Raw genomic sequence first — 11,597 nt, 5'->3', positions numbered from 1 at the left:
GTGGCCAACACCACGCCCGACCGCCTTTGTCTCCCCAGTGACGATGTGTACAGATCGCATCAAGTACTCATTTGAGGCCGAGTCGACCTAGTTGGAGGCCCATGAACCGGTTCAGATAATCGTCACCGGTGTTGGCCGTGAGCGGGAATCGAACCCGGGTCGCCAGGTTCGTAGCGCCGCGCGCTAACCGCTACCCCTCTACACACACACACGCACACACCCACACGCGCACACACACACACGCACCCACCCACACACACGAACATATATATCCACACACACACACCCACACGCACGCACGCACACACCCACACACACGCACGCGCACACACACACCCACACACACGAACATATACATCCACACACACACACGCACGCACACACCCACACAAACGCACGCGCACACACACACCCACACACACGAACATACACATCCACACACACGCACCCACACACACACACACAAGCACACACACCCACACACACGCACGCGCCTACGGACGCACGCACAGAGCCGTGGGAGCAGGGCTGCAGTGTATGGATAGCGCAGCGCAGTCACGCGATGCTGAACGCCGCCTGCACGCCGGCTGCGTCTTCGTGAGAGTTCGCCAGCGGCCTGCGTGCTCAGGGTCCACGCATCCGCGCGACTCTGCGTAGCGATTGTTGCCACTTTTGGTTCGGGATCACTGGAGGGGTTTTGGTTTTAGAATGAACGCCGCGCTGACTCCGTGCGGTGCGACACAAAGAGGTGGGGGGGGGGGTCAGACACGCTACGAGAACGACACCGCGGAGTTTCCGACATCGCAAAGTGCTCATCGTGTTATGTCAGAGGGGGGGGGAGGGGCGATTGGGCAGTGCACGTGACGGCTGGAGGTGGGCGCCGGAACAGTGGCGGAGCGTCAAACGGGGGAGTAGAATGCGCGTCCCCTTGGGAAGAGGGGGGGGGGGACAGCCACCGCGGAGATGGAGCGACGGAACGACGAGCTCGTGGGCGGGGTGCACGGTGGATTGCGCAATCATCGCAGGGGTCAGTGTGAGAGGCCGCGGCGGCGACTTTGGGAGGCCTTCATCCATCATCATCGGCCGATGATGACGACGAAAAATGATGATGATGATGAAGATCCGTTGGCTTGCTGGGGCAAGCCATGTGGCCGCGTGCCACCGAGGGGGTGTGGGGGGTAGAGCCAGGCGCGGCGCGAGCAGCGAGGGAATTAGCTCCGCGCGTGCGGAGGAGCAACTCCCCCCCCACCCCCCTTCGCGACGCAGAGTCGCCTCGCCCGGCGCGTCTCCGCGAACGCGTCCACGGAGCGCGCTGGCGGGGTCCGGCAGCGCGCGGGGAACACGGTGCCAGAGGGCCGACGGTTCGACTCCGTCTCCATGGCGAGGAAGCTGAAAGAGTGGAGCAAGTTTCTATTTAAAGCTTTCGTGACTGCAGGGATTCATCTTCTTGGTTCTTTCGGTAAAGTCACGTAGAAGAGAAATAATAAAATAAAAAATTATAAAACATAATAAAATTATTCTCACGACGTTTCGGCCACAATGCAAGCAGCCGTCCTTCAGACGCTGTCTCCCCGACAGACCTGGTCTTCACCTGAGGACGGCTGCTTGCGTTGTGGCCGAAACGTCGTGAGAATAATTTTATTATGTTTTATTTTTATTATTTTATTATTTCCCTTCTACGTGACTTTACCGAAAGAACCAAGAAGAGTGGAGCAAGTTTCTGAAATCCTCCACCACCACCAGCACCACCCCCACGATTGACTCTGTCCACCCCAGCAGTGTAAATGGGTACACACCAAGTTAGTCGATCGTGTATGGTGGGGTAAAGTGTGGGTACTTCTACCTCTTCCACGACATCTGGCCAGTCTATGTGTGTCTGTAGGTCCATGTGTGAGTCTATGGGTATCTGTGTGAGTTAATGAGTCTCTTTGTGAGTCTATGAGTCTCTGTACGTGTCTATGGGTCTTTATGTGAGTCTATGGGTCTCTGTGTGAGTCTATGGGTCTCTGTGTAAGTCTATGGGTCTCTGTGTGAGTCTATGAGTCTGTGGATCTCTATATGAGTATATGGGTCTCTATGTGAGTCTATGGGTATCTGTGTGAGTCTCTGAGTCTCTGTGTGAGTCTATGGGTCTCTGTGTGAGTCTATGGGTCTCTGTGTAAGTCTATGGGTCTCTGTGTGAGTCTATGAGTCTGTGGGTCTCTATATGAGTCTATGAGTCTCTATGTGAGTCTATGAGTCTCTATGTGAGTCTAGAGCTCTAGAGGCCGGATAAGGAGTGTGTAACCCCGCCCTCCACCCCCACGTCTTCCAAGATGTTTGGCCAGCGTAGAGAGAGAGATAAGTCGGCTAAGCACATGCTCCTCAGTAGGGCTCCCCTCTCTCCCACTCCCTCTACAGCTCTTCCTGGCAGTCCCTTCCACCAGCAGTGTGGTGCTTGCGAGTGAGCAATAGCAGGGCTGCTCCTTTGGCGTCATCTGAAACGCTGGCCACAGGCATTTTGCAACAGCGGCGGCGGCGTCATGCACGTGTTTGTATCAGTGCTGTTAATATCAACAACAGCAACAACAACAACAACGCCCGCCATTCGCCACTAAGTGGCGGTGACGCCACCACGGCGCGCCTGTGCCAGGCCAGGTGCACTTTGAGGCCACGTGGTTGTTAGCATCACAGGCGCGCACCTGCAGCCTGGGATGGTGGCGCGTTCTTTGCCTGACGCGGTAAAGTCGAGAGCGGAGAAGTTTGTGAACACCAGGCGCATTCATCACCAGCACGCATGCGGCGCCGCGCACGTGGCCCGGAGAGAGTCGGGGGGTGGGGGGAGAGGAAGGGGGGTTGGTGGTGGTGGTGGTGGCGGTGGTGGTGGGAGGCCGCGTGGCTTGGCCGCCCCCCTACTCGGCGTGAGCTCATGGCCCTGCACGCGCAGCTCAGTCCCCTCCCTCCCCCCCCAAACCTCCCCACAGCCCCCCACTCTCACTCCCACAGCTCCCAGATTGGCCCCGAGTCTCAAGCGAGTTGTATATTTAAAAGAAAATACCAACTATGAAAAAATGTGTCTTTTTTGTTATTGTACTCGATAAGGCCCCCTTTGAGCTGCGTGGCTTTTTTCTTGAGAAGCGACGGGGCTTTCACGAGTGATCGCTTTTCGCGCCGACGTGTCCAGCAAGGCGCGCACACGCACTCTGACACGCGTGTTGCGGAGCGCAAGGAGGCGCCAAAGGCCCGAACGCCAAGCGGTCAGCAACAAACAGCAACCATCGAAGGTGTTAATGGAAAATGGCACATTAGCGCGTGAGCTTGGATTGAGCGAGGTTGCGGTGGTAATTTGGGGGGGTGGGGAGAAAGAGACCACGACCACGATGACGATGATGATGAAGCAGCAGGGAGAGGGGATGAAAAGGAACCCGTGGCGATCATCATGACGGGGCTGAGTCGACCCTGGCCAGGATGTGAACGCAACGCGTGGTAAGCAATCGCCGCTAGTTAAGCGAGTCGAGCGGGGAGGCTGCCCACGCGTTGGAGACTTCACACGCGTGGGGACATCCAATGACGCCACCGGCTCCGCTGAGTTCAAGTCGAACGCCGGATACGCGCGCGGGGGGGGGGGTGTTATGGGTGGGTGGTAGGGGTGGGGTGTTAGGGGTGGGTGGTAGGGGGGGTGTTAGAGGGGGTGTTAGGGGGGGTTGTAGGGGTGGGTTGTAGGGGTGGGTGTTAGGGGTGAGTGGTAGGGGGGTAGGGGGGGTGGGTGGTAGGGGGGTGGTAGGGGTGGGTGTTATGGGTGGGTGTTAGGGGTGGGTGGTAGGGGGGGTGTTATGGGTGGGTGGTAGGGGGGGTGGTAGGGGGGGTGGTAGGGGTGGGTGTTAGGAGTGGGTGGTAGGGGCAGGGTGTTAGGGGTGGGTGGTAGGGGTGGGTGGTAGGGGCGGGGTGTTAGGGGTGGGTGGTAGGGGCGGGGTGTTAGGGGTGGGTGAACTCGACCAGAAATTCTCCTCCCAGGGGGCGATGCAGACAAACAGAGAGCCGCCCGCTCCGTGCAGAGACCCCTGGTGCTCACACGTACCGAGTCGGACGGCCCAGAGACGTCAAATTCAAACCATCCCCACCCCTCCTCCTCCCACGCCGCCGCTCCCACACGCAGCTCGTCCGAGCAAGTGGGTCCGTGGCAAATCGATGGTAACATCTGTATTTAATTGATTCTTATCAGAGATATTACGTTGAAGGTTTGTTTGTTTTATGCTTAAGGACGGGTCCTTAGACTTACAGAGAACCGTACAGACGAGCAGAGAGACCCATGTAGACTCACGTAAAGATATACTCACAGAGACCTATATACAGTAAAACCTTGGATTGCGAGCATAATTCGTTCCGGAAACGTGTTTGTAATCCAAAGCACTCGTATATCAAAGCACTCGTATATCAGTTGTGATCACGTGACACTAGGCAAACAAAGCGTATACGTACTACTCGTATTGCAAGACCTCGCTCGTTTATCAAATTAATATTTAATTAAAAAAATTGCTCGTCTTGCAAAACACTCGCAGACCAAGTTACTCGCAATCCAAGGTTTTACTGTAGTCTGTTAGAGACTCACATAGACTCACAGAAATCTATATGGAATCACGCAAACTCGCAAGTATTCTCTCTCCACATCTGGTTGGGGTGATGCTTCATTGCCAGTGATGTTTGAGAACCAGCGGTGGAAGTTCCACATTCCCATGGCTGGGTCGAGTCCATGCGTCGGGTAGCCAACGCTGTTTACTTCCCACAAAGTGGACTTGGGCCGAGTGAAGTCAAATCGAGGGCCACAACCGGGGCCCACATCCCAACCCCCCAAAAAAACAAAATAATAAAATAAAAAACCCACAAAAAAACAAAATAATAAAATAAAAAACCCACAAAAAAAACAAAATAATACTCTCTGGTTCTTTCGGTAAAGTCACGTAGATAGAAAATAATAATAAACGAAAACACGATGTTTTTGTCGCAACACGGGTGAAAAAATTATCTGCTGTTGTGGCTTTATAACCGAAAAAAAAACAAAAAACCTCCAAAAACGCGCAAGGAAGAAAGTATACTCCGACAGACGACGTTTCGGGCAATGTCCCTTCTTCATGGCGGAGCTGGTGGAGGCAGTGGAGGGGGGCGGTGGGGCGGTGGACCAGCCGATGATGAGAGTACGATGGAGGTTTGTTGTCCGACAGCCCATACCACCCAGGCAGCTGGGGAACTCTTCGGGAGGAGCTGTGGGGCATTGGGCGAAACTAAACGCAGCCTTCGATACATGCGACAGGAACGTCGTGAAATCGGGGTCGGAGCGGGGGGGTTGGAGTCGTAAACGCCGCTGAGCCGTGCGGCCGGTGGAGCGGTGGCGCAGCGGTTAGCGCTACGCCGCGCTACGAACCCGGCGAACCCGAGTTCCGGACCTCCCCTAGGTCGACTCAGCCTCGAATGAGTACCTGGTGCGGTGTGTAAACATCGGGCGTGGTGCTGGCCACCCACCACCTCGTGTGTGCGTGCCAGCCTTTATAGGTGCTCGCTAACTGCACTTGCCCCAACAGGCTGTTCAAGGCTGTACGGGGGGGGGTCTTTGTCATTGTGAGGGGTTGGAGTTGTCGAGGGTGTTTTGAGCAGCGTGACACTGCTGGAAGCTGCCCCCCCCCCCCAGTCGGTTGGAGCACATGGAAGTGATTTACACGGGGGTAGGGGGGGGGGCAATCAGCGGCGAGCAAACATCGCGGGCTGCGGGGAGGAAGAGAGAGCTTAGCTGCAGGGACGCGTGTCACACCCGGCACGCACAGAGACTCGCACAGAGACTCACACAGAGACACGCATAGGCTCACACACCCATAGACTCACACAGAGGCACACATAGACTTACACAGAGACACCCATAGACTCACACACACATAGACTCACACACCCATAGACTCACACAGAGACACACATAGACTTACACAGAGACAACAATAAACTCACACACCCAGACTCACACACCCATAGACTCACACAGAGATAAACATAGACTCACACACCCATAGACTCACACAGAGATCCCCCATAGACTCACACAGAGACATACATAGACTTATACACCCATCGACTCACACACTCATATACTCAAACAGACACACCCATCGACTCACACAGAGACACCCATATACTCAAACAGACACACCCATAGACTCACACAGAGACACCCATAGACTCACACACCCATAGACTCACACACCCATAGACTCACACACCCATAGACTCACACAGAGACACACAGAGACTTACACACCCATCGACTCACACACCCATAGACTCACACAGAGACACCCATATACTCAAACAGACACACCCATCGACTCACACAGAGACACCCAAAGACCCACACAGACACACCCATAGACTCACACAGAGACACGATTACTCAAACAGAGAGCCAAAGACTCAGACTCAGCCATAAATCTTCTTCACATATCAGTATGTCCTACACATCCCATCAGCCGCACGGCCTTCCTCTCCAAGTTCACGATTTCAGACGAGCAAACTCTGAACTGGGTTCGACATTCAGACGCTCATCAGCAGAGTCGGGTGACTTGAACAAACGCTGGTGAACTTCCGATCTTACAATACCTAGTAAAGAGAGGGTCCTGCTTAGTTTATTTATATTGTCTGCTTATTTATGTGCGTTCATACTGAGTGGTGCACTTAAGACCTTATGTATATTCACACGCTATTGCAATGCGCCTGCGCGTGTCTGTATGTATGTGTGCACGTGTAAGCGTGTTCCTCTATGCGTGCTCGTATGTGCAGAGCAGGAACCACAGCTGGTGTTGCATCTGTCGGTCATCTCAGTCAGTTAACCCACGCCACCAGGGTCTGTCCCGTGACCTCCTGCACCTAGCCTGGCACAGCAGTCAACCCACGCCACCAGGGTCTGTCCCGTGACCTCATGCATCTAGCCTGGCACAGCAGTCATCATACGGCACCTGGGTCTATCCCGTGACCTCCTGCACCTAGCCTGGCACAGCAGTCAACCCACGTCACCTGGGTCTGTCCCGTGACCTCCTGCACCTAGCCTGGCATATCAGTCAACCCACGGCCACCTGGATCTGTCCCGTGACCTCCTGCACCTATCCTGGCACAGCAGTCAACCCACGGCACCTGGGTCTTTCCCGTGACCTCCTGCACCTAGCCTGGCACAGCAGTCCACCCACGCCACCTGGATCTGTCCCGTGACCTCCTGCACCTAGCTTGACCCAATAGTCAACCCAACGCACTTGGGTCTGTCCCGTGACCTCCTGCACCTATCCTGGCACAGCAGTCAACCCGCGCAAAAGCCTGCGTGTGTCCCGTGCCCTCGTGTGTGCGCGTGCCCGTGTAGGCCCGTGGCGGGACTGCCTGCACGCCCTGGACGAGGGTCAGCAGACCAGCGGCATGTACCTCCTGCGTCCGCGCGGCGCCACGCGCCTGGCGCAGGCGTGGTGCGACCAGCAGCAGGATCCCGGCGGCTGGACCGTCATCCAGCGGCGCCACGACGGCTCTGTAAACTTCTTCCGCAACTGGGACGCGTACAAGGTGACCGACCGCCTTTTGGTGGCTTTACAATTGAATGGTAATGATTATTACGATGATGATGATGTTAATTTGTAAAGCTACGGTGCAGAGTATTCGCTCACTCTCTGGCGGGGAGAAAGAGAGAGAGAGAGGGCGACTCAGAGGCGCCAGGAAGAACCGCAGACGAGCGTGAAGGCGGCAGCCACGCGATTAGACGGTGCCAAAATGTGTCCCGAACTCTGCCGTCTTCTATAAACGAGGATGTTATCAGCCAATTAATGAGTGTGTACATGTGGAGTCCACGTGGGACAGCCAGGGCAAAGCTCCACTTCGACACCCACCCGCGGGTAGAAGGGAGTTTCACACAACATTTGCGCGTGGTGATCCAGCAACTCGCGGTGCTATATCACAGGCAGCCAGGTGCAGCAGCAGCAGCGTCACCGCCACCACCGCCACCACCGATGAGTTGACAACACTGCCTCTGTGTGCGCGGTGAACCACCAACCCTCGCATCTGCTACCTCCACTGTTCTAGATCACAGGCAGCCACGTGCAGTAGCAGCAGCGGCAGCAGTATTCACCACCGCCACCGATGAGTTGACAACACTGCAAGTCTCCCTCCCTCCGTGTGGCGCGTGCGTGCGTGCGCGCGCTCACAGCAAGGGTTCGGCAACATCGACGGCGAGCACTGGCTGGGGCTGGACAGCGTCCACGCGCTCACCAGCGCCGGCGACTACAAGCTGCTCGTGGTGCTGGAGGACTGGCAGGGCCGTCGCGTGTTCGCCGAGTACGGCAGCGTGCGCGTCGCGGGCGAGGCCGAGGGGTACCGCCTGCGTCTCGGGCATTTCCGCGGCACGGCGGGCGATTCGCTGGGCTGGCACAACGGGCGTCAGTTCACCACGCTCGACCGGGATCGCGACAACTTCTCCGGTGAGAGCGCGTGGAGGAGGAGGAGTTGTCGGGGTTCTCTGGTCACCCACGCCGCCCATTTCGTGTGTGCCGTGCCGGCCGTCGCAGGTGGTGCCGCTGCTCGCTACTAACAGCACTTGCCCCAACAGTCCGTTAAAGACGATATTGGGGTGGGTGCAGCAAATCTGGCTGTGACGATCCCACCTGATGACGGAGACTTGTTTATTTTTTATTAATTTTATTTTCATTTTTTTACCTACGTGACTTTACCGAAAGAACCAAGAGTATGAATCCTTGCAGTCACGAAAGCTTCAAATCTAGAAATGGGGTGGGTGTCTTTACGCGCGCGTGCGAGACGGCTTGGGGGAGGCCTTCATCCAGCAGCGGATTGATCAAGGCTGTTGATGACGACGCACCTGACCCCGTGCCGCCCGTGCCCCCCCCCACACCCCACGTGCCCCCCACTCCACCACCCGCCGCCACTGCTCCCTAGGTAACTGCGCCCACTTCCAGAAGGGCGGCTGGTGGTACAACGCCTGCTCGCACTCCAACCTGAACGGCGTGTGGTACCGGGGCGGCAACTACCGCAGCAAGTACCAGGACGGCGTCTACTGGGCCGAGTTCCACGGGACGTCCTACTCGCTCCGCAAGGTCACCATGATGATCCGGCCCAACCCCTCCATGTTCCACTGAGGCCGAAGCGCAGTCCCCCCCCCTCCCTCCCCCCTCCCCCGTGTCCTGTCACCAACCTTCAAGGCCCCCCCCCCTCTACTCACCTCTCTCACCCCCCCCTCTCTGGTCACCTCTCTCACCCCCCCCTCTCTGGTCACCTCTCTCACCCCCCCCTCTCTACTCACCTCTCTCACCCCCCCCCCTCTCTACTCACCTCTCTCACCCCCCCCCTCTCTACTCACCTCTCTCACCCCCCCCCCCTCTCTACTCACCTCTCACCCCCCTCTCTACTCACCTCTCTCACCCCCCCTCTACTCACCCCCCCCTCTCGACTCACCTCTCTCACCCTCGCACCTGCTTCAACTGCTCACCGCCTCTCTCTCTCTCGTCCGATCCCCTTCCTCTCTTCCTCTCACCTCTACTCCTGCCCCTTCTCTCTCAACCCCCTCGTCGGTGCGGCTGTCGAGTCGTGCGCAGGCGCTGCAACTGCACCGGGGCCCACAGGCCGGAGGGAGTGAGGGGGGGGCACGGGCCGGAGGGAGTGAGGGTAAGGGGGCACGGGCCGCTACGAGGCGGGGGTCCCATTCCATTCCTGTGGACTTCTTCTCAGGCGCAACCTCACAATTGCACGCAAGGCTCAAGTCCGCTCGGTGGAAGGGACGATGCGATTGAAGCCCCCCCCCTCCTTCCCTCCCCCGTTCACTGTTGACGCTCATCGCTCAATGTCGCTGGGGGGTGGGGGGGTGGGGGCGGGAGTCAGGAGAGGGTGGGAGACAGACAGAGAGTGAGTATTGCACAGGAAGGTTGCGTGGACCCGGTGCCTACCACGGATGGTGGTCACGGTGAAACTCCCACTTGGCGTGCGGCGTCTCGCTGGCAAAAACCATTCGGTGGGGGCAACTCTCCGGACACTTCTCAGGCGACGGCCGAGCGAGCGAGCGAGCACGCGGCAGTTAATCGACCCACAGCCCCCACCGCCCCTCCCCTCCCTTCACCCGACCCCCCCCCCCCCAAACTTATTCCCAGACCCCCTTCCCCCGTCCAGCGGAGAGCGCGGGTGGAGAGGGCCACTGCCACCTCCACCTCACCTCCCCCCCGCCCCCCCCCTCCGCTCCCCCCAGACCCCCCCCCAGGCTCCCCCCCGCTCACCCCCCCCACTCCCCCGCGCCACGAGGCTGCCCCCCCCCACCACCCCCCCCCCCGTGTTGGGGTGTTGGCGCGTGTTGTCAGACAACCTTGTCCGACGTTTCGCGAGACCACGCGCGCGCCGGCAGCTCCTCCGGGAACCGAGCCGATCCGTAGCCCTCGGGGCTAAAACGTCAGACGCCGCGAACCCGAAGGCGCATCGGGGATCTACGGACACTTTGCAGGCGACGCAGCGAACGCGAGACAGCGTCCACGCAGGCAGCGTGCGGTGGGCGGGAAGTGTGGGGGGCACTTCCCCTGGTACCAGCGTGGAGGAGGAGGAGTCGGAGGTCTCAACGAGAGCCTCTCAAGTGGCTCTCTGGGGCTCCCTCGAGTGAAGGGAACTTCCGTGAGCAGTGGCTGCAGCACGCGATTGCAGGGCCGCGCCTTTATCTTACCGATGCCTTGCCTGTGCTTTTCATCGGCAACTTTCAATTAAACAAAAGTGATTATACGGTTTTGTTGTCAACAATGAAACCTTTAAACGCGCTCCTTATCCTGTAGCCTTCTGGAACGTACGGCGTGAGTCTTAAGGCTCTTGAGACAGGGGAGATAAGGTGTCGTCATAACGAGAAAACACGGGGTTGTGTGTTTTTCTTTTTATTAAAACAACCATTGCACCTTGTGAGTGAGCACAGTACTCAACGGATATTAAAGATAACATTTGTATTGTCTTGTCTTGAGACCTATCATTTTAAATGTTATTCTTTGGTTATTTCGGTGAAGTCACGTAGATAGAAAAAATAAATCTAATAAAAAAAATGGTTTCTATATTTTTATTTTTTCTATCTACGTGGCTTTACCGAAAGAACCAAAGAATATGAATTCCTGCGGTCACGAAAGTTTTAAGTAAAAAAATTTACTGGAAGGAACCACCTGGTTCCACCAGCCCACAGGGGATTATTGTGTCCGTCCGTCGTGCATCCAAAGATGGGCGGGGTGAGGCTGGGTGGAGAGGGGCTGGGTGGGGAGGGTGGGGAGGGGCTGGGTGGGGAGGGGCTGGTCACCCCGTGGTGCCCTTATAAAACTCAACGTTTAACCTACTCACGCCGGCTTGTGCCCACCCTCACAGTCGGCCATATTTGCGGAATATACCACGCCGCCGTTGACCCTGGCCATTGCCCGAGCAACCCAACGTTCCTACCAGCTCCCTCCGCAGGAATGTGTTAATGTTCTTTACAAAGCACCAATACAACCTTCGCATTCAGCTTCTTCGATACGAGAGCGTCCACGTGGTTGTTGGCAGCCATGTCGCACGTGGCCACCTGTGATCCAGCGCTGTGGAGGCAG

At 57.1% G+C, this 11,597-nt stretch overlaps 1 protein-coding gene across 1 annotated transcript in view; it reads left to right on the top strand.

Moving 5' to 3' along the window:
- LOC144948374 (angiopoietin-related protein 2-like) overlaps window positions 1–9,257 on the top strand; it is a 20,892-nt gene extending 11,635 nt beyond the window's left edge. The window contains exons 7-9 of the mRNA XM_078877800.1: window positions 7,370–7,563; window positions 8,201–8,471; window positions 8,944–9,257. Coding sequence (XP_078733926.1) covers window positions 7,370–7,563; window positions 8,201–8,471; window positions 8,944–9,143 — 665 coding nt within the window. The 3' untranslated portion in view covers window positions 9,144–9,257. The remainder of the gene's footprint in view (window positions 1–7,369; window positions 7,564–8,200; window positions 8,472–8,943) is intronic.
- Window positions 9,258–11,597: the final 2,340 nt, after the last annotated feature.

The sequence above is a fragment of the Lampetra fluviatilis genome, chromosome 49 (genome assembly GCF_964198595.1).
Source record: "Lampetra fluviatilis chromosome 49, kcLamFluv1.1, whole genome shotgun sequence".
Lineage (NCBI taxonomy): Eukaryota > Metazoa > Chordata > Hyperoartia > Petromyzontiformes > Petromyzontidae > Lampetra > Lampetra fluviatilis.
The sequence above is the reverse complement of the archived record's forward strand: the minus strand, read 5'-3'. Positions and strand labels throughout refer to the sequence as shown.